We start from the raw sequence: 23865 nt of genomic DNA on the forward strand, positions 1-23865 counted from the left end.
GAAATAGTAAAATAATAGAGGGAATAATGTAGAGGATGGAGTACTACGTTATTATTAGTATCTTTTATAAAAGGAGTGCAGAAACGGAAGTGTGACTCTTAACAGGGACGAAGGGAGTAGAATTATTTCTTGTGACAAAATATTAAAAAAAAAAGTTGAAATTCGTGTACTTATATAACCAATACTACCCCATAAAATAAAATATACTAGTAAAACCCTACTCATAAGTAATCCATACTTTAATTCATCAAAAATCTATCCTTCAAATGGGGGATCCTTACTGGCGTTACGCTACCGGCGACGGCGCTGGCGGTCGTCCGTCGTCCTCGGAGGTAGGTATGTATGCCTGCCTTTCTTGCAAATATCTTAAATTATCTATTTTTGAATTCAGTAATTGGCTTAAATGCAGCTAGTGTATATATGTACGAACATTTGCACAATTCCGTAGCCCTATGCTGTTATACGGTAACTAAATTTAGTGTAGGATTATTTAGGGTTGAAGGTTGTTTGTTCCATTACTGGTACTGGTACCGGCCACTCGAGTTCAGATTGCTATGGTGTTTTTTTAATGGATTTGGAATATGGATTACGTATTTGTGTATGTTTTCAGCTAAACATTTGATGATAGTGAGGTGTATGTGGTTCTGCTTAGTGGATTGATTATAGAGTGACATAAAAGAGTAGGTTTCAGTATGAATGTCTATATGAATATCTATTATTCAGAAAGTGGTGGAGTTGAGGACAATCTGTTTGGTTCTCACGGTTTTTGCTGTTTAACGTCCATAAGTATATTCGTGAGATCATTTTCACTCTTGACAATTTTTCGATTACAAAATTAGTACTCAGTTAAAGCTCTCTTTTTTCTGCAATTATATCTCTCCAGGCTCTCAAAGTCATTAATATGTATGGAAAATGTTTAGAGTGTTACCTTATAAAGTTTTTCTGCTCTCAGTTTTACTTTCCTTATGTGTTTTAGTTATATCCAGAGGTCTCATAGTTATATAGTTTGCTGCAACAGGACACGTATCTCAGGCAACTTTTCCAGGTTATTTGTCATCTGAATCCAAGACACCTTTTCCAGGATACTTGTTGCCTGAAGCTTCAACTCTAGCCAATATAAATGCATATGGCTCTGTTAATCCACGGACTGCTTCCGCAGATTTTTTACATAAAGATGTGAGTTTTATCTCTTATACATTTGTGTAGCATTGATCCACATGTTAAACAAGTGGCGCCTTTAATTATTTTTAATTTGATTTAGATCTTACCATCCCACCCCGGAACGTATGGCGTAGATGACATTCCTAGTATCCGTGCTGATCCCAGTATCAGTGGATTGGTTGCTGGAGCTAGATATAAAGGCTATCCGTCGTCTTTTGAGGATCCTAATCTGTCGGTGCACCACAGAGATGTTGCGTCAGGGATCAGCACTGTAATCCCTGATGTTGTTGGCTATGACCAGCCCAGGACGAATGGCAATCCTGTTCCAACAGCAGAGTCAAACATTCTTTTTGTTGATGGGCTTCCAACTGACTGTACAAGAAGAGAAATAGGACGTATCCTTAACAGCTTTGGAGTTGCTCCTTTTTCTAGTTTCAGATGCTATCTGTCACTGTATTGGCTTCCTTATGGCTCTCCTGCACTCTTTTTTTTGTTTATTTATTCTTGTGGGGCTAGAAGGACTGTTATCATGTCTGTATTTCACAAATTGCCACCCTGGTGAAGTATGACCAACAAATAATTTCCAGTGTCATGTGTATAAAGTTGGTATTAATTCTATTTTACATGCAGATATAACAAGAAAGAGATAAGGATTAAGGAACCTGTATGCATTAATGCTATATAGGTGATCATATTATCTTCTTGGCTTTATAAACTGTTACATTCTAAATTTCATTCCTTGACTTCCAATTAGATCTATTTCGGCCATTTATTGGATTCAGGGAAATCAGACTGGTTCATAAGGAGCCTAGACGTGTAAGTATATTCTTTTCTTGAATTAAATGAATACTCTTTTTCTGTATCAGTCATTCTTATGCTACACCTGATAATATGCATCATTTATTGTTGGAAAATTTCGAAATTGGGGTCAATTTGGAAATAAGGTTTCTTAGAAGGTAACTTTTTTATGCATTCTGTAAATTGGAAAAACGCCGATGTCATTGGCGTGTTTAAACACGCCAATGGAATTGGCGTCTTTTGGATATATATTTACTTGTGCCGGTAATAAAACAATTAGGTTGCAACTCAGTGGCAAGGCTTTACTAATTCTCAGTGGAGACCCGGGTTCAAATCTCGCGGATATCCATGCTCAAATCTCTATATAACGGGAGTATAACTAGTACTCCTACTACTATAAACTAATAAATAATTAATATTGTATACTATTGATCAAGTAAAAACAGTTTATATAATACTATGAGCTAATAAATAAATACGGAGTAATATAATGTGTGAATAATTGAAAATAACCAAATTGTTTAATATAACTAATACTATAAGCTAAAAAATACTAATGAATATGTTGCTACAACTGTCGAACCCTGGACTCTCCTCTGATCTATATGCTCCACCCCAGTGAGCTACTAGTTCTTTTGGTACTTAGACCAGTGAGCTACTCCCTCCGTTATCGTGGAACGGAGGGAGTATATATTAACCCGAAAAATGCCAATGTTATTGACGTGTTTAAACATGCCAATGACATTGCCATTTTTCCCCCTTTATAGAATGTGAAAAAAAGGTTTCCTTTCATGGAATAATTTTTCCAAAATCACCCTAAATTCGAATTTTTAGTCATTATTGTGCCTGTATTAAAACTGGCAACATCATAATTCATGTTAGATTCACAAAATGCACCAAGAATAGTTTACAATATGTGAATGCTAGAATGCAATACTGAATTTTGAATAAAATATGTAAAATGAGATGCTAATATTATGCTATGTATGATAATTGCATACATTATTGTGCCATCCTGATCGAAAAATCTTGTAGAAGAAATGTTCTGCTTGTGGCAAGGTTTAGCAGAACTTTGTACTACGAGTCAGTGGCTATCATAAGCAAAGCTATTGTTGAATTCATTGTCTTTTCCCGAGATGCAACATATCAGTTTCCTTGTTTTATTGTTTTGCTCTTCTTGCCTGAACCAAAAACCTTCTATTTGCAGCGTGGTGACAAGGCAATGGTTCTATGTTTTGTAGAGTTCACTGATGCGAAGTGTGCTGTTACTGCTATGGATGCCCTACAAGGTTGATCACCATTTCTCTCTCTTTTTTCGCTACAAATGTATCCGCATTTTCAGATAAATTACCTGTTGCAGCCAACCAACCCAAAATCGATTTTCAGTCGCATGTTTGTATGTAATGCCTATTCCAATCAAGCCTCCAACATGCAGGTTACAAGTTCGATGACAAGAAACCAGAGGCCCCTCTACTGAGGATTAGTTTTGCTCATTTTCCTTTCCGTCTACCGAACCAGAGTTCTGCAGGGACAATCGAGGTGGAGCCCCATCCAATGACAAACAGGTCAAGTACCAAAAAGCCATTGTGAATCCACCACTTGTCTGTTCAAATGCCAATGGCTATTTTTGGCTTAGCTTGCTCTAGAAAATGAGATAGTGGAGTATATAACCAACCATTCCTTTCTATGCATTGCTGTATCAAGAAAGTTCTCTGCCTATGATTCCCAACAGTATTTGGAGAAATATTTGAAACACTTGGTCATTTTGCCAAGGAAATTTGTCCCTTGTTACTTTTGTCATTAAATTTTAAAACCCATCTCAAAGAAATAATTTTTATGGTGTGAAAGTGATTACATACTTTTTCTTTGCCCTTTTAGACTTTTTTGTCATCAATGGGACATATGGGACAGAGCCAACTTTGTTTCGACCTATTCTGTAGGGACCAGAGAATTGGGATTGCCGAAAGCACCAAATTGGGTGAAAATTACATCAAATCTGCCCTATATTTTAACCTGAAAAGCAGGTAGCCAATTTGAGTATTTGACATGCTATCAGCATCCAAGCGACATATTATAACAAATCTTGAGATGCCACTTTATGTGAACACAAATTCTTCTTGTACTATAAAACGACACAATATAGCATTTGACACTATAAAAACTTACTACTATGATTTACACATAACATTTCAAATGTCTGCAGTGTATAGCAATGCAATCAAAGAATCATTCCTGAACTACATTAGTCTCTTTTCTGTGTGTATATGACTCATTTCTACAAGCCAAACAAATCACCAATCCTGCACAAGGGCAAAACCAAAAGCACCCTTGACTCAAATCAAGACTACATATGTATAAACAACACAAATGAAATAACAACTTCACTAAACTTAACACCACCACCTTCACGAGAGGAAGGAGGTGCCGGCGTGGTTGTGATGAAGCAGGTTATGCGCGATCGTGTCCCTTGCCTTCATCGCATTGGCCGACCTCAGCCCTATCTCCGGCACCATCTCATCATCGAAGATCTCAAACTTTTCCAGCGGCTCCAATCCCTCCTCCCTCATCTCGCAGATGTTGTGCAGCACGCAGCACGCCCCAAGCACGATGGGCAAGTCCTGCAGCTTCACCTCAGTCCGCTTCTGCAGGCACCCCCACCTCGTCTTCAGCCTCGCGAACGAGTCCTTGGCAGCACGCTGCACCTCCGCGATCTTCTCGTTGAACGCGTGCTGTGTCCAAGTCAAATGCTGGTGCGTGTAGGGCACCAGCACCCAATCCATCAGCGGGTAGCCGGATCCGCCCACAATCCACACCCCGTTGTAAAACCCTGCATTCGCCCTCTGGAAGAGGGTCGACTTCTCCAGCACCTGATCATCCGGCATTGAGCCCGGGTAGCCGATGCAGACATCCGTGAAGACACCTCTCGGGTCTACCACGCCCTGCACCGTGATAGAGTAGGAGGTCTTTTGGTTCCTCTCCGTGTGCCTCCTGTTGAAATACGCGGCCACGCTGTTTTTGGGTGCGATAATCGGAATGTGGGTAGTGTACATTGAGCCGACGACGTTTGGTATCCCGGAGATTGCCTCGAATTCGGCCTTGAACCGGCTCAACCCTTCCTCGTCCGGCCACCGGAGGAATTTCGGCATCAGCACATTCCTAATTGCAGAGCAGACCTCCAGCACTAGCTTATGGCAGGTCGAAATCCCTAATCCGAATTTCTTCGAGACAAGCCGCAGCGGCTCTCCGGTGGCGAGCCTCCACACGCAGACGGCGACACGCTGCCGGACGGGGACGGCGTCGCGCAACATAGTGTTCTCCTTAGCTACAACAGAGCTCAGCTCATTGCAAATGAAATCAAACGTTCCCTTCCCCATTCTAAACGCCTTCTTAAATTCCTCATCGGGAAATTCCGGACTGTTGCATTGCTCCCACCAATCCTTGGACCGATTCCTCACCCACAGCCGCCGCTGCGGCCCCGCTGATTTATCGCTCGTCGCAGCGGTTTTATCCTCGTCGGCGTCGGTGGCGGCGGCGGCGACTGCAACCACCGCGGCGGAGACTGAATTCGCCATCGATTTCCGGCGCCGCGCCCCGTCGGCGCGGTCGGCGTCGCGGTGCAAACCCTCGGATTTAGCGGAGTAATCCAAAATCTCACGCTTTCTCTCTCTATGATTCTCCTCATACCTAACCATCTCATTCTCAGCTCGATTGGAATCCCCCAAATCATCCTTCTCCTGATCCTGCAACAGAGTTAGGGAAGTAATGATCTCGTTGAGGCCCTTGACTTTGACTTGCTTCTCATCGCTATTTCCGGCATCCCCAATCTCCCTCCTCCTCCTCTTGCGCTGCTGATTCTGCTGCTGGGTTTCGTCCATCTGGATGTGAGTGTGCGGGAAGAGGTCTAGGAGAGAAGCGGAGCAATCGGGATCTTGGGTAGCGGAAGGAAGCTTCATATACATGTGCAATCCATCCGCTCGACGAAATGCGTGTGTGAACGCAGCGGAAAAATGTCAACACCAATTAAAAAATTGCGGCGAGGAGGGATTGGTGTGAACGCTGTTTCCAGATTGAGAGGAAGTTTCGAGGTTGAGATGCAAAAGAGCAAGAGTGGTTTGGTCAAAGACGGTGCAGAGAGTTGAGAAATGTGCCTACGCGTCGTCTCCATTCATCATTTCTCTTTCTCTTTTATTTATTCCCTTTCTGGATATCATTCATTTTCTGTATTTTATAAAATGTTGGTTTTTATTTGTGAAATAATACTCCAATTAATTCTATAATGTCTTATTTTATCACCTCCAAAATTACATACTCTATTATTTTTTCAAGTTATGATTTTTATTTATGAAATAGTATGTTGCTTTGCAAAAATATGTTACATTTCACCTACACTTAAACTAATAGAGAGATACTAACTGTGTCCCCCAAAATTTGTTCCACTATGACCCGATACGAGTTTTAAGAAATGTAATAGAAAATGAGTTGAAAAAGTTGGTAGATTGTGGGTCCTACTTTTATATATTAGTTTTATAATAAAATGTGAGTGTGAATGAGTTAGTGGAATATGAGGTCCACTACCAAAAATGGTAAAAGTGTATTCTGATAAATTTTAGGGGACGAACGAAAATAAAAAAATGAGACAAATTTTTAGAAACGGAGGTAGTATCATATTAATGCATTTTATTCATATTTCATTATAAAATAAATATATAAAGTAGAGTTGTTGACTATATTGTGCTAATTTTTTCGATTCACATTTATTAAAACTTTCATAGAGTAAATGGGACTTTATTTTGTGGAGAATGAAGCAATGGTAGTAGGAGTATTATATTACTACTTGTGTTTTGGTAGTTACAGAAGCTACTTTGATTTGGTGGTTATTGAGTTGGGTTATAGGAGTAATTGTTTTTGGTATATTACTTTATATTTTAAAATTGCTCGTTACATATGGAAAATGTGGTGGAAATATGATTAAAATGTGGCTTCTGAATTTGGGTTCTAACTGTTTTGTAACATGACTTTGATATTTTAAAATTGCTTGGTTGCATATGTAAAATGCGGTTGAATTATGATTAGAAATTTAGAATCATAGAATGTGCTAATATTTATGGTTAGCTTTTCATTTTTTTAATGATTATTTTGCAGAAAAAATATAAAGAAGAAGAAAAAGACCAAACATTTGGACTAGAGTCACTTAAGATATTCCAACTTTGTTTCTCTTCTTTCTTTTCCCTTTAATATAATTTACTTCTGGATTAAGTCTTATTAGGTGCAAGCAATATTTATATTTTTAAAAAGAGTAAGACACGTGTATTGTATATAATCCAACAAACTAGTACAGTAGTACTCAACTACTCATCTTTTTAAAAAAATCAGCATTAAATTGAAGAATACGAATAAGAAAAGTTGAAAGGCATACAACAAAATCAAATGCCTTTCAAATGAAAAATTAAATAAAATTGTCATTTTCTTCTTAATACTCGGTTGAATATTATCTTAGCAAGATAAAAGATTAGGCTGTATTTAATTCATAGTCGAAAACATTGATTTTTTTTCGATTTTAACGCGAATCACGCTACGGATCACAAAATTCTGGCAAAAATTCAAAGCTGGATAATGACCAACTCAAATTTCAAAAGTTGAGAGCAAATTAAATTAAATGCACTTGTATTTCTCATTCAAAATAGTCATGTTCTATTTCTATTTCAATCCTCTAGTTTTCGAGCATTGTTTTCGTTAGCCATAATATTCCTAGGAATTACTCCCCTCGTCCCGCTTTAGCAGTCCCATTGACTTTTCTGTCCTCTTTTTATAAAAATAATAAAAAATAGTTAAAGTGGAGAAATGATAAAGTAAAAGAGACAATAATGTAGATAAAACTTTCTCTATATTATTCTCTCTCTTAATTTACTATTTCTCCTCTTTAACTATTTTTTATCATTTTTAAAAAGAGAGAGCAAAAAAAGTCAATGGGACTGCTAAAACGGGACGGAGGGAGTATATAATTATATTTAGGGCCAAACTTAGTTTGAACATAATCATTTAGGGCCGTGGAACAATAACTTTAATTTTATTTTATTCAGTTTTAATTACTCCATATTTGTACATGTGTCTTTAGGCCCAAGAAAAATCAATATAACCGGACCGAAAATAAAGTGGCCCAATAAGCTCAAGCCACAGATATATTAGTATAGGAACCCTTTTGATTGCAATAGTCACCATAATTTTAAAAAATCATCAAATTAAAAATATTATTCTTATGTACAGATATAGAGTATGTATATAATTCCCACGACTGTATAATCCATTATTTAGGACTTTATTTCGGATTATATTTCATAAGTTGAAGAAAAATATGATGGTGACGAAATTCCTTACTTGGGATTCTAAATAAAATACACAAAGTCCTCTTTAGGAAGAATGGTACAATACACAGTGCAAGAAAGGTACAAAGGTGGATTGTGACTAGAGAAAGGCACAATATTTCAAAAGCTGCGAATGGAATATTAAATTTATTTTCATGCAAAAAATTACTTAAAACACCTATATACTTAAAACTATATCGTAAGAAATATTTATCTGGAGTAAGTTTAATATCTATCCAAAAATAAGTTTAACATCGTCAATACATTTTATTTAAGGAGAGGAAATTCCCAATTGAAATATGCATAAAATGAAAAAAAAAACCCAAAATTTGATCATTCAAATTAGAGCATTTATAGCAGGGATTGAAGTCAAAAAAGCAAGAAATGTGATTGATGATTTTGTTTCTTGAGTGGACTTTAATATGCATCCTTTTGCAGAGCAGACCACGAGAAATAATTATTTGAATTTTGACGAATGTATTGATTTTTCTTTAAATATTGTACAATCTGTACATGGTTCATAAATTTTCCTAAAAAACATTTTTAATTTCTCAAAGGAACAACAAATAGTTGAACAAATACCGAGTTACTACTATTAAGCACCTAAGCTTTGCCCTTGATTATTATTGAAATTTTTAAAATTCTTAATATTCATTTTAACACACACTATTAACAAGCACAAGAATAACTGGATGTGTGTTTACACCAGTTGAAAGTAGTACTCCCTCTGTCTCCCATTAATAGTCACACTTTTCCAATTCGGTCCGTCCTTAATTAAGAGTCACACTTTATTTTTATCATAAATAGTAAGTAGATCCCACATTCCACTAACTCAATTCACTCGCATTTTATTATAAAACCAATATAAAAAAATGGGTTCCACATTCCACTAATTATTTCAACCAATTTTTCTTTACATTTCTTAAAACTCGTGTCCGGTTAAAGAGTAACTCCTAATAGGGGACGGAGGGAGTAGTATATAGTACTGTACAAACATTATCTAATTGGAAATCCAAAATTGTGTCTATAAATCCAAAAAATAGATGAAGAAACATCCAAAAACCAAAGAATTGATGGCAATTACAAACTTGAATTTGATCGTCTCTCTCTTCATCATTATTAGTATATCTGTATCAATCTCCGAATCACACTCCGCAAATCCACTATGCATTAGCGAATGCCAAACATGCCCCCTCATATGCTCTCCGCCGCCACCCCCAAACCTTCCACCACCAACTCCAAAACTTCCGCCGCCGCCGCAAGCCCCAAAGCTTCCACCACCAACTCCAAAACTTCAGCCGCCGCCGCAGCCATACTACTACTTCACTGCTCCCGCACCCTCCTCGCCTCGATCAAAGCCGCCACCTCCTTCGTACGTTACATGGAGCGGAGCCAGTCCGCCGCCGCCGCCGCAAGTTATTGTGTATAGTCCCGGCGGAAACACGGCGCCACCACGCAACTACCCTTACCCTTACTATTATTTCTATTCTACTAATGCTGCTACCGGAATTGCTTTCACATATTTTCATGGGACCTTTGTCTTTATTACTATGTTTGTACTATTTGTTTTCAATATGAATTTTAGGTGTAGTATGTAATTAGTTTGATGTATTACAGAATTGGGTTAAGTTATCCTAAGTAGGAGTACTCATGCTTCTACCAAAATAGAGTACTCTACTACATTGGATTCTGGTTTGTATGTACTAGCTAGTACTAATAATTAGTTTTTGTACTATTGAAAATATTCAGATGATTAATAACATCTGAATGATATTGACATGGAAAATATAATATGAGTAAAAAGTGACCATTTTAATTTACTGCTAACCAAATGAAATTTATTGCTCTCAATCTTATCATTTCTGTACATCTTGCAATGTTTGAAAAACCAGAAAATTATGCCTTAAGATAAGCCAAGTCGTTGTCGAGTTTTCTTGACCAGTGCCTGCCTTATGATGATTCAAGTCAACAAACACAACTAGACATATATATGTAGACAGTATTTGATTTTTCTCGATCCTTTTATATTTTCCCAGAGATTTATGGTGGAGACAACATAGCAAATTCGCGTATTTAACTGTCTGGAACAGAGGATCAACTAACGAGCTCGTGATCGATAATGTACTCAAATTGAAACCTGCTGCACGCAATAGTTATATGGCTTCTAGCTTGTTGCTATATTTCTATGCGAATAGGTATATCGATACCATTTAAGAAAGTTTTGGTTTTGTTAATAAACGATTACATATTATTACTATAAAGAAAATGATGCGTACGTAGAGACATATTGGACATTTTAGGGCATGAGTTTCCAAGGTACACTAGCTATAAAAGATCAACATTTTGTGTATAGCCTCATATACTTTAAAGAAACTTATATATTTTGGTTGGAATGTAAAGATTATGTGCTTATAATTTATAATTAAATGAGGAGTAGTGTAGACTGGCAAAAGAGAGTGAAAAGGTGCAACCTTGCATAGTGTGTATGTGTTCCATATTCTCAGCTGAGATACATATATACATGCTTAAAGTAATTAAAGGAAGGTAAGTAGGTAAGTTTCATGAGTACCAAGCAATCCAGAAAAAAGAGATGATGCTGGTAGGGTAGCCATGATATTCGTTATGCTTGCGGCTCCTATCTAAACAGAAAAGAGAAGCCATCGGGAGCATACGAGAGACTAATGTTGCTTCTCTTGAGCAAATGCATAATCTTATCTTCATTCTTAGCCTTTACCTAATTTCCTCCCTTCACTCAAGTTGCTCAACTCATACACACACTGAATTACCACAATATAAAAAAATTCAAGAAACACAAACACTGCAACAAAACTCTGATGATATAGCCACAATGGCTTCATCAACAAACAAATGCAGACTTTGAAAGGATACACTTGCTAAAACTAGAAACAAGTTGGCAGCTGTTTACTCATTGTAAGGAAAACTACTTAGGAACATGGCACTATTATTTATAAAAATCCTTCTTTGTTAAAACACACACACTCACATACACATACCAAAAGGTGCTGCCTATAGATCCCTTCATATTGTGTGATAGATATTCTGTAACCATAAAACATGTGAGTATATGACGGATATATGAAAATTGTTAACTAGTCAAGGCTGAGTGTATGAAGATAGGAACAACTAGCAAAGGCGACACTCGCGCACATGTGAGTAGACCTAAATGAGCTCATTTGTATACGAGTATATAATAACAATGAATTTGCAATTTTCAAGCTTCCAGGCTTGAATATGTATGCACTACACCAGCATTCTAGGTAGAGAGAGAGGGAGGAGGGCTAAGCTAAAGAACACATCATGTATCTATTGCATACATACCAACATCTTCTACACATACAGTGCAGCAAAAGGGTGTTAGTGTGGTCAACAAAGCCAAATTTATATATATAAAGAGAGAGGCAAAGCAACAGACTATATTGCAATAATATCTATCTGTGTAATCTGTGACAACTACATCCGCATTCACCAGACACCACAAAATTAGAAAGAAAAAAGGAAGGGGGACAAAGCAATAAACCAAATGACTATAACAAATACATCAACATCGACTACACTGACAGTAGAGCAAAGGGAGATAGTGGACTAGAAAAGCAAACAATAATGCAGCAACATATACTTAAATGAATTGCATGAATATACATTAAAAATAGGGAACTGCATAATTCATCAAAATAAAATAAAACAAAACAAAACAAAAGGGATACCACATAAACAAGCCCACATTTCAGAAACACAATGATAACTCCCCACTAGTCCACTTGTTGTAGAAAAAACTAAGTCAACCTTACAAGTCTGCTGCAAGAAAATTGCACAAACACTATTGGAAATTGATGTGAGATGGTGACTAACATACAAGTAGTAGTATATGTTTAAGTGGAGCACTCATCACTACAAACACACACACACACACACACATATGTAACAATTATCAGGAAAATGAGCATAATTAAGAGAATTAGAAATCGAATTTACAACTACAAACAATGCTTAGTACGTTTAAATTCATAAAAATGTTAGAATCTTCCCTCAATTTAGTGATACAGATTCAATTGTCTATAGCTGTGAATAAAAGTTCATTTTTTGGAAACAAACAAACCAAAAAAGCAAGGGTAGTTCACAGAAATACATATAAGGATAATGCTAAAAACAAAACTGCACAAAACAAATTGCAATTATATTGAGTGTGTGTGTGTGTGTGAAAGAGAGAGAAAGGAGTGGTGGGGTGACAGACAGAGGGTGAGCACACATAGCTTCAAGCATGTTAATTCATGCAAGAAGACACCATGTGTGCTCACTCTCTTCTGTCACCTCCCTTACCATTATAATTCTAATCCAATCGATTCATTCATCAACAAATCTCAATCGTGTATGCTATTTGTGTGTGAAGAAGAAGAGAGAAAGGGAGTTTTTGGAAGAGGGGAAGAAAAATAAACATTTATAAAAAAAAAAAAAAACCCTAAATCTGGAAACCCTTGAAAAGAGAGAGAGAGGCAGTGGTGGGAACTGTTCCATTAGAAAGGAAGAGTGCTTTTGATTTGGTGTGGAGAAATGGGGTGGGATTTGTCCCTTTATATAGGGATGAGAAAATTTCCCAAATTGATGGTTTTTAACGGTGGGAATAAATGTGTGGATTTATCTTTTTATGGGCCGGTTGCTGACACTTATGTGGAGCTATTTTATTTTATTTTATTTTGCAGCTCCCAACACAATAATACACATTTAAAAATTATACACACACTCTGTGTGTTATCTTCTTGATTCTTGATTGATAATGTCACGCCGAAAGATAAATTATTTTTCCTTATATACGCCCACTGTATCTGTGTTTCTTATCTTCTTGATTCTTGATAATCTCAATATTTATGATCCAGCACAGACTCAGTATAGAAGCATGAATCAGATTAAAATTTGTTACAGTTGAATTCAGGAAAACTTAATAATGGAGTATTTATTATTTTTATATAGTTTTGAAAATGGTCAAGTCTCAAATCTTGAATATTGGATGATATTATTAATCACTAATGTCGATTCTAAATTTATACTAGTGAGGGTTATTAATATTAAGTCACTAGTATTTGCTTTAAGCAATATCACAGTGATATTGTTTGAAGCTTTTAAAACACAGAAAATTGGGGAAGAATTAGAAGAAGGTAGGGTTTGTCTTGACTCTTGAGCGTCATAAATTGAAGTACACCTACCAATGCATTTGCCATTTAGCAATTCTAAATCTTTACTACTACCAGCCAATAGCCATTTTCTATTTTTTCTAATTTATTTCTTTTTCTGGAATCACCTGTTCTGACACTATGGTCAACTTATATGCATTTACGTGGGCGTGATAATTTTTAAAAAATTTGTCTACCCTTTCGAGAGAAAAATAGAAGCCCTAGCAAGTAAATAAATTCAGCAAATGAAATCAAATTTGCAATTTCGAATTACCAACACTTTTCAGACACAAGTTTTATAATATTACCATTCTATTCTATACTATCAATATTTACTTTAACTGAATCATATCAAGTGTAAAACAAGTCAAATTCGAATAGTTCAATTTTCTACCATGTTTTATTATTTGTCAATTGTCATAATAATTTAATTCTAATATCAGACTTTATAAAATGCAGAAAATATAATTATAATTAATTTGTTGGCAAAATCAGTTATCCAATCAAATTTAAACGAGTATTACATTTTATGGGCTTTAAAATATTCGAAAGCTCGTGATTTATTTAATTACAGCCAAATCTAATGAGATTTGGTGTTTCAATCAAACCACCTAGCCACTAGTTATAGCAAGAATAATGAAAATGACGATTCAAAGATAGTGCAATATAAACACATATACCCACTTGTAATAAAGATATATATTGTTCTATTAAGATGGATTGCGCTAGACGTGTTTGAATTAGGGAAACCAAAAAAAGTAAAAAAAATAGATGAACCTACTATTATTTTAGTCCAACTTACCAAATCTATATACAGTTATAAATATCTCTCAAATGTGTCAATTCATTATACTATATATATATGAGCATGACTGCATGTTGCAATCAATTGTTTAATTGAGAACTTTAAAAATCAAATTGGAATGCAATCGGGTACTGAATTTGGAAGAAACTTAATTATGATTTGATATATGGTTATCTTAACATACATATATAAGAGAAGTCAAATCATATTTGAAAAAGTTGGTGCTATAAGTATTTATGTAACTACACTACTCCACAGCGGAGTACTAATATTTTTTGTACAAATATTGTGAAAATTGATTTCTAAAATTATCAAATGAAACACAATTACTGTTAGTAATGTAATCGAGAATCGAAAATTGGGTTTTTAAGTTTTTCACACAAATAACACAGTAGAGTTTTGTTTAAAAAAGAAATGCACCCATGTTTATATACTAGGAGTATTTTTAATTATTATGTTGGATGAAAATACTACTACTTCGAATCTAAGCAAATCAAATATACTCCATTAAACTTAAAGGTATGCATATTACCACGAATAATCCAACATCATTTTGCTTGAATAATATTTGTGATTGGGAAAGGATATGGTCACCCCAAAAAGGAAAAGTGAAATACTCCTACTACAATAATATCAATCAATGAATGGGATGATAAATATAATACAGATTCTTTTTATATTCCGCTTGACTTTGGACGTGCATCGAACCTTTCCACAAAATGGCATTTCACTTTTTTCAGTAAAAAATTAAATAAATACAAAAGTGATTCGCAATTTCATAATTTCATGGCCGACTGAGCTCTTCTTTTTATACAGTATCACATTAATAATTAATGGGACGACAGTTAACAAAAGGAAAAACAAGAGATATCATACTATATACTCCTAATTTGCTGACTTCAGTATTTTTTTTTTTATTAATTAGTTACTAATGTGTGTATAATTCAAAATATATGTTGCACTTGTTGAAATAAAGGCAGCCTCCTTTATGGAGTAGATAAATATTCAAAAATTTCACCACTTTCTTGTTAGTCATTCTTGACATTACTTAATAATAGCAACGAAAATTAAAATAAAATAATACTCCATATAATTTGTATTAATTAATGTTTACCCAACTGAAAAAAAAATCTACACGTAAAATTTAACCGTCAATATCGAATTCAAAAGATTATCCTTAAGTTATTCTATTTTTCCCCATTTTTTTTTTATGTTGGAGAATGATATTGATCCAAAAGAATTAAACAAAAAGTCGTATTCATAATAAATATGTAGTTGATAATTACAAAGGGCCAAAAGAGAAATTTTAGAATGAGGCAACCAATAGATTTGCATAGAAGAGTGAGTGGCACAAACCCACGCGTGACGACGCCTTGATCATATAAATTATACGGCGCCCAAACCACTTTAAAATAGTGAAATAGTGTTTTTCTAAGTTAATATACTTTTATGTGTAGTGAACAAATAGAATTAATATGTAGTAAAGAGAGATTAATTAAATGAGTTATCAGGCCCAAGGATGTGATGCTCTAAGCTCCGCCCTATATGCTGCCACATCAATATTTTATTTTTCGCCCCTTCCATCTGCAATGGGCGGACTATAGCTTGCCCTAAGCCCCGCCCTAAATATTTTATTTATTATTTGAATATTTAAAAACTATAATATTTATTTTTTATGTTAGCAAACATATCAATTAGCAAGAATAAATATAAAAACACTATCAATTAAAGGCAAATCCTATTGTCAATATTTATTTTTTATTTTTATTTTTTGTGCTTGCAAAAATGAAAAATTGTCGGAATTCATTATTGAATTTAGAGAGAAATTGAAATGAGGAAGAGAGTTGAAAGGTGTGAAATGAAGTAAAAAAAATTGGTGATATATATAGAAGAAAATACAAAAAAAAATAAAAATACAAAAAAAATTAAAAATTAAAATAAAAATGTGTGCATATAGGCCGGAGGATGCATCTTCCGTGTTATAGTCCACGGACGATGTATAGGGAGCGAAGGATAAAATGTGCATAGTCTGTAGTGCTGCAGTGGTGGACTAAGGGGCGGAGGATGTATGTCCGTTGCATCCTCCGTTCTATTGTGGATGCTCTGACGAGTCCGTGAATTTTATTCCTTATTATTTAATGAACGTATAATATTAAGTTTATTAGTAATAATTTACTAAATATCAGACAATAAAATTTGCCTAGATTCAAAATTTAAGACCAGAATTTGCGAGTTCAATAAATTATGCAACAGATTTTTATAACTCTATATGGTGCAATAGTAAAAATAAGTTTCACGAACTCAACAATCGACATAATTAAGAAGCTAACCATAATAATCTACTCCATATTTTTATAAATAAATAAATACTACTAGTAAATAAATATAATAAAGGTGAGAATCAGTAAGAACTAAAATGTTCGAAACAATGGGTGCAAAAGCGTAGTTTGCTGAAGACCGGAAGTGTAGAAATTCTTTTTCACATGCACATACAAATTTCTCAATATTCTCATTCTCATCTACTTATCTAAACTAATGCTATAACTCAAATGGGGAAATGCCATGTTCCACTTTCAACCATGAAGGTAGATTATTCAATATATTTTATTTTAAAGTAGAACCAAAACATAATTAAATTTTCTTTTGGTAATACTTGGTAGTAATGAACTACTGGTTTGGGTTGCAATATCGAGTGTTCATTTGAACTTTGAAGTGCACCATTGTTGTATAAGTAGGTCGACATTAATAAAACTTAAGTTCTTTATTTCATTTATTTGTGAATCGTGGTTTTCATCTTGAGAGCTCACTTCAATTGAAAATTGGAGCTTAATTTACTATTTTAATACACTCCCTCCGTCCCACGTTACTTGAGTCACTTAATTAACTATATTGTTCTCTTTCTTATTTTAATTTATCTCCACTTTAACTATTTATTATTATTTTTTCAAAACAAGTGCGAAAAAGAAGTGGCTCAAGTAACGTGGGACGGAGAGAGTAGTGATGCTATTCGGTCATATTATGACTAACCATCATCTATATTCAATTAAAAATGTATTTTGTTTATGTTGATTTAACTAAATAAATTTTTATTTAGTATTTACTAAAATACTACTATCATTTTATGATAAATCTAATGAGCATAAACCGAATGAAACTATTATCTTCAAATTAAAGATGCACATATATATTAACTAAATGTACAAAAAATTAACTATTCAACTATCATTAATTAATAGTCACTTCGTCCTAAAGTAGTTGAATCGTATTATTTTTGGATTGTTCTAAGGTAGTTGAGTCATTTTCATTTTTCTAGCAAAAATTTTATCATTTCTTCGTACTTTAATCCCTTTTACTTTATTCTCTCCACTTGAACATTTAACACATTTATTTTTCAAATCTTGTGTTTAAAAAAAATGTCTAAACTACTTTGTAACAGATGAAGTACTCATATGTGTTGGATATTCGTTGTTAGAATTATAGGAACGAGGGCTGCATGATGACCAGTTGGATGCTGCTAAAGACTAAAGTTGTAAAGACATGTTGTCTTGTTGTAATTAGCGTATAATCAAACATAATTAATTAAACTAATTAAAAGTGGTTAGTGTACTTTTATTTCCACGGGGTGGGTTGGTTGATTTGATCCAATGATGGATGTGTGTGGGTACAACAAAAGTAAACTTTCCCTTAATGGAAGTCGCCACTTGTTCCACGTGGCAACGTGGGTCCCGCCACTTTCCTCTTCTAGTAGTAGCCTCTAGCCTGTACGATTTTAATTTGGTCAATTTTGCAAAAGTATTTTTTTAGATACAAAAATGATCAAATCTTAGTAGTTTTAATTTTATTCATATACAAAAATGATTATATCTTAGTAGTTTTTTAAATTTTTTGATACGTTTATAAATTATTGAAACTGTACGGATACTCGAAAGTGTAATCGCTCATTTGTTATTCATGAAACTAAGTTATATGAATATTGAAGCTGGAATAAATTTTAAGAATGAGGGAATATTGCTTAATCATGTGAATTAATTTTGAGATTTGACATAAAATATATCCAATCTACAGTTATTTGTTACAACCTCATAATTCTCGAATTATACTAAAAAAATATAAATTTATTTATATAGAGATATACATTCCACTTATCCAAACACTATCGAGAGACAAAAATGTTGACAGAAGCAAATTTGGGCGGCTGTGAACGATTGCTCAACCACTTGCTTTCATGATTAATCAGAATCTAATTTTGAAGATATACATCCATTATGAAAACAAAGATATGGATCAATATTATTTCCATGATAAATGAAGATATTAGCAAAAATAAAATACTTTCTCCACATATGATTGTTTTCCCAACACCCAAATTATTCACCATCTCATAATGTTGACTTGTTGAGTCGTTTTAAAATTTTAAATTAAATATTAGTACTGTCCATCTTAAACTTAAATTAGATCTTTAATAGATTTAAGAATCTGAACGCAAAATCAATAATAACAAAAATAAGGGAAATAATTTTACCCGCTGGACACAGCACTGTCATTTTCATTGGACCATAAGGCCCAAAATCAATAATAGCTTACAGCAAACATCCTTCTATTTGGCCCAATATAGCTAGCTTTGTTGCTCAGATATTTCCCAGTTCGCCATTTTATTTTTATTCTTTTTGCGACTATAATCAATATATCATTCTACTAGGCATCTATACTTTAATTAAAATGAAAAAGTAGAGGTAAATAAATGATGACAGTATATTTTCCTTTATAAATCACTGTAGTTCTTTCCAAATGATCGCTCAATTAAAATAAGCAAAATCTTATACTGATGTTAATGTACAACTATCATATTCTTTATTCAAAATTTAATGACCAACCTATGAAAAATCGAATATGTGTATGATTCTAAAAAATATGAAAATTAATGTAAAATTTTCATATTCTTTATTCAAAATTTAAGCAAATATTTATATGATTGTACAATATTCAATTCTCGGATCACTTCTATAGGCCCAACATGAAGGCCCAATAAATCACTCTCGTCGGTTTTGCGAGGGGCATAACCGTCAATAGCCGAAGGAGAATAGGCTCAATCCAAACCCCTAAAAATTTCAGCGAGTTTGCAGCGTCAAAACGCTTTCTCTCTCTCTTACTCACACCACACTCTATCTCTCTCTCTCCTCTACTCCGCGGCGTAGATCCGAGGAGTTTTGGCTCTTCGTCGCCGCAAAATTCAACACCGTCTCTATCTTCAGATCTCTCTTTTGATTCAGGTAACCTCGTCATCACTGACTTTGTTTTCTCGCCTTGAAAGTTCCTGCGTTTTTCGTATTTCTGTATTCGTCGGATTAGGTTGATTTGTGTCTGCCTCGATTGTTTCGATCGGAATGGATTGCTTTGGTTTTTTACTATTTACGTTTCGTTTTCCTCTTTTGCAGCCTTGATCTGAATCATGTGTATTTATTTGGAAGATCTACTTGTTCTTTCTGCTTTTATTGTTTCGTGATTGAAGATTTTCCTTTCATTTTTCTGAGCTACTAGTTACAATCTTCATGACCGTGGAGTGGAACTGACCTTTCTCTTTTTAGTGTTACAACCAGAAATAGTGTTTTTAACAGTTGTCTATCCAGGATTAGGTTTGGCTAAATTCAATTTAGTAGCTGCTGCTATGGATAGGAGGAGTTTTGATTTGTACTAAGTAGTGATTTTTTCTAATTGAACTTTGCACTTTAGTTTGCATTGCTGATATTGTTTTCGCATAGTGATAGCGATAATTTTTTTGTTTATTTATGTTTGTCTTCTCTTTCAGTCATGGCTGGATTAGCACCCGAAGGCTCTCAATTTGATGCTCGCCAGTTTGATACGAAGATGAATGAGTTGTTAGTTTTTTATTCATATGCTTCCATCTTATCACGTTCCATAGAGAAGTATTTAGTACATGTGTTTGCTACTTGTATTAGCTAACCATTCGAATAAATTACAGACTTGGAGCTGAAGGTGGCGAGGAATTCTTTACGAGCTATGATGAGGTCTATGACAGTTTTGATGCCATGGGATTACAGGAAAATCTTCTGAGAGGCATCTATGCCTACGGTACTCAGAACTAAAACCTTCAAATAAACTTACTTAGTAGATTGCTTATCGACGTGGATATAATGTTTATGCATGATGAAACTAAAGTTTTCAGATCAATCTCATTTTCTGTTTCTTGGCTATAAGAAATGCAATACCATCCACTCTCTATAGTGTTCTTACTATAACATTCTCTGAAGGTTTTGAGAAGCCGTCTGCAATTCAGCAGAGAGGTATTGTTCCCTTCTGCAAGGGACTTGATGTGATTCAACAAGCCCAATCTGGAACTGGGAAAACTGCCACCTTCTGCTCTGGCATCCTTCAGCAGCTAGACTATACCCTTGTTGAATGCCAGGCTCTTGTTCTGGCACCTACCCGTGAGCTTGCCCAGCAAATTGAAAAGGTGATGAGAGCTTTGGGTGACTATCTTGGTGTCAAAGTTCATGCTTGCGTGGGTGGTACCAGTGTGCGTGAAGATCAGCGCATTCTATCCAGTGGAGTTCATGTTGTGGTTGGTACTCCCGGACGTGTGTTTGACATGTTGAGAAGGCAATCTCTGCGCCCAGATCACATCAAAATGTTTGTGTTGGATGAGGCTGATGAAATGCTTTCCAGAGGGTTCAAGGATCAGGTTTTCATTTAGCCCTTTCTAACCCACATTCTCATTTGCTTTTTGTGCTCTAATCTAGTCGCTGCTCTCACAAAATTAGTTGTTGTTTGTCACTAGTCGTCAGACGACATTACATCAGATACTCACAGCTTCCACTTATTTTGGAGTTTTGCTTTTTATGCTACTAGTTTATATCTAACCCCTGTGATTTGTTATATTAGATCTATGACATCTTCCAGTTGCTGCCTCCCAAGATTCAAGTTGGTGTGTTCTCTGCTACCATGCCACCAGAGGCTCTTGAGATCACAAGGAAATTCATGAACAAGCCGGTTCGTATCCTCGTGAAGCGTGATGAGCTAACTCTAGAGGGTATCAAGCAGTTCTACGTTAATGTGGACAAGGAAGACTGGAAGCTTGAGACCCTCTGCGATCTCTACGAGACCCTGGCCATCACCCAAAGTGTCATCTTCGTCAACACCAGGCGCAAGGTCGACTGGCTGACCGACAAGATGCGCAGCCGTGACCACACCGTCTCTGCCACCCACGGTGACATGGACCAGAACACAAGAGACATCATCATGCGGGAGTTCAGATCCGGCTCTTCCCGTGTCCTCATCACCACTGATCTCCTTGCCCGTGGTATCGATGTGCAGCAGGTCTCCCTCGTCATCAACTATGACCTGCCGACACAGCCGGAGAACTACCTCCACCGTATCGGACGAAGTGGGCGGTTCGGGAGGAAGGGTGTTGCCATAAACTTCGTGACCAAGGATGATGAGCGTATGCTCTTCGACATTCAAAAGTTCTACAATGTGACGGTGGAGGAGCTCCCAGCCAACGTTGCTGACCTCCTCTAGAGTGAGAGAGAGGATTGAGACGCTGAGGTTAATTTTCCTTTGCCCCCTTATTTCCCTAGGTTAGTTTTAACGTGTGGAAGGGAGATTTTAAGTGCCATTATTTGGAGGGGACTTCTCCCAAAACTACTACAAATTTTTTGGTTTTTGTCTGTGTTGTAATTGTCAAAAGAATTTGGATGATATTTGGATTTCATATTTGGGTATTTTAAGTTAAATCTTATTCGCTTTGTTTTTTTTGTTTGTGTGAATATTCTCTTCTAATAATTTAGAAATTTAGTATTTGATTGCTGTTGATATTTCACTCTCAGTGGTGTGACAGTGAACTGTACCGAGGGTTGAAATCTTTTAAAGAATTTTGTTAAATTTTGAATTGGTCAATTATGTCTTCTTTTAACACCCAAATAATAATAGTCAATGAGTATTAATTTATGGACTTATTATATCCCTTGAAAGCAATTGAAGTTTTATCATTTACTAAAAAATTAGTAGAGATGAAGAAAAAGAGACTACGTATTGTCTACGTGAATAAGGAGAGAGATAGAAATCATAGAATTAATTATTCGCTTATCATCATATATTGATATTTACACCTATGCTGTTTCCTAGAAACATCAATTCCTTCATTTTTAAGACAACCAATTCTCTTTCTGCCTTTGCCATTTCCTACAATGGAATTATTAGCCGCTTTCATGAGTATGTCATTATGCTACCAAATTATTAATTGTTTTCAGAAAATTATGCTACTAAATTATTACACTATATATAGATGTAGCAAGCCATTTTTGGAATTCAAAACAAATTTAGACTAATGTGAGAGCTTTTTTCTTGGTTATAATTATCTATGAATCTACACGTAGAAATATTTAGTGGAGGCTTCTAGAAACCAACTCAAGCCACATGTTTTGATTTCATAGTTTCATCGCAAATTGAATATCAAGATATTTTTGTTAGTTGTTTGATTTTTCATTTATACTAGCATTATGTTTTGGAACAAAAACACAATATACACATAGCCGAATTTGAAGTCATAGTAACCGAATCCAAAGCTGCCTAAACAGCTGTCTTAGTGAAACACTAATCCAACACAAGGCATATTTTAAAAATAAAAAAAATGTATGAATATGAAATGGGAAATCGTGTTTGACTGGTCTTAACCACAATTTCCTCTTTAAAAATCCAAAAAAACAAAACATCTCCACATTTTTCCCACTTTGTTTCATATAGTTCCATTCCATGGCAGATTACAGCAGATCAAACATGTACAGCGATTCAAACATGCAAATAGAGGCTTATTATGGGCCCACACCCGATTTCCGGTCATACAGCACCTCAGGCGCCTACTACCAAACAGCGGAGGCGCCGCGGAAGCTGAAGAAGGGGAAGAGCACCGGGGGGTCGATGTCCAAGTCTTGGAGCTTTAGCGATCCCGAGGTGCAGAGGAAGAAGAGGGTTGCGAGCTATAAGGCTTACACGGTTGAAGGCAAAGTCAAAGGCTCTTTTAGGAGGAGTTTTCGATGGATTAAGGATAGATGCACTCTTCTCATTCATGGCTTCTGGTAATCATTCAATCAATCAATCACCTACTTATTCATGTTTTCTTCTTTCCTTTTTCATGTTTTTTCTTTTTCTTGTGCTGTTGCAGAAGTTGACTGTGGCTGAGAGATTGATTATGGGATTTCAAGATATGTTGATTGGGTGTGTGACAGACCATTTTGATTGTAATCAAGAAGAATTCTTGAGGTTATATAGAATTGCAAGACATTAGTTTGATAAAAAAAAAAAAGTTTGAGTTGAGTGCTGACTTATTGGTTGGTTATAAAAATAAGTTGCACGATTTATCATATGTTAATTGTTGAGGAGTGAAATACTGAAATATGAGACCATTTCTATGTTTTTATGTTTTTTCATCTTTTACTTACCAAGTTTGATAGTAGTAGTTGATTTTTTTTGGCAAGAATGCTTCTATTCGAGGCGAAGAAATGATGAGCTTTTAGTCATAAAGTGATCACTTCAAGAG

General features: G+C 35.3%; 4 protein-coding genes across 7 annotated transcripts; all 4 read left to right on the forward strand.

The window, feature by feature from the left end:
• The first annotated feature begins 213 nt into the window (after nt 1–213).
• On the forward strand, nt 214–3790 carry LOC125187961 (RNA-binding protein 2-like). 3 transcript variants are annotated; one of them, XM_048084653.2, is made up of 6 exons: nt 214–336; nt 1019–1176; nt 1262–1556; nt 1916–1977; nt 3167–3248; nt 3395–3790. In XM_048084653.2, the coding sequence occupies exons 1-6, from the start codon at nt 267–269 to the stop codon at nt 3547–3549; spliced, it is 822 nt and encodes a 273-aa protein (XP_047940610.1). In that variant the 5' UTR covers nt 214–266; the 3' UTR covers nt 3550–3790. The 3 variants fall into 3 exon arrangements, with proteins under 3 accessions (XP_047940610.1, XP_047940609.1, XP_047940612.1); XM_048084652.2 differs by having other exon boundaries at nt 214–332; nt 1006–1176; XM_048084655.2 differs by having other exon boundaries at nt 214–332; nt 1006–1176; nt 3201–3248.
• A 5564-nt stretch (nt 3791–9354) lies between these two features.
• Nucleotides 9355–10356, forward strand: LOC148924142 (uncharacterized). Its single transcript, XM_089058359.1, has one exon. It carries the CDS (start codon nt 9365–9367, stop codon nt 9917–9919), a length of 555 nt encoding a protein of 184 aa, XP_088914485.1. The 5' UTR covers nt 9355–9364; the 3' UTR covers nt 9920–10356.
• A 9065-nt stretch (nt 10357–19421) lies between these two features.
• LOC125190685 (eukaryotic initiation factor 4A-2-like) lies at nt 19422–22082 on the forward strand. Its single transcript, XM_048088040.2, has 5 exons — nt 19422–19582; nt 20119–20188; nt 20293–20402; nt 20582–21012; nt 21213–22082. Exons 2-5 carry the CDS (start codon nt 20121–20123, stop codon nt 21846–21848), a joined length of 1245 nt encoding a protein of 414 aa, XP_047943997.1. The 5' UTR covers nt 19422–19582; nt 20119–20120; the 3' UTR covers nt 21849–22082.
• A 776-nt stretch (nt 22083–22858) lies between these two features.
• On the forward strand, nt 22859–23745 carry LOC125190688 (uncharacterized). 2 transcript variants are annotated; one of them, XM_048088054.2, is made up of 2 exons: nt 22865–23404; nt 23491–23745. In XM_048088054.2, coding segments are annotated over exons 1-2 (324 nt in total). In that variant the 5' UTR covers nt 22865–23081; the 3' UTR covers nt 23492–23745. The 2 variants fall into 2 exon arrangements, with proteins under 2 accessions (XP_088915022.1, XP_047944011.1); XM_089058896.1 differs by lacking the exon at nt 23491–23745 and having other exon boundaries at nt 22859–23408.
• Nucleotides 23746–23865: the final 120 nt, after the last annotated feature.

This window comes from Salvia hispanica, chromosome 5, assembly GCF_029641045.1.
Source record: "Salvia hispanica isolate PSC_SH4W2 chromosome 5, Shi_PSC_v1, whole genome shotgun sequence".
Taxonomy (NCBI): domain Eukaryota; kingdom Viridiplantae; phylum Streptophyta; class Magnoliopsida; order Lamiales; family Lamiaceae; genus Salvia; species Salvia hispanica.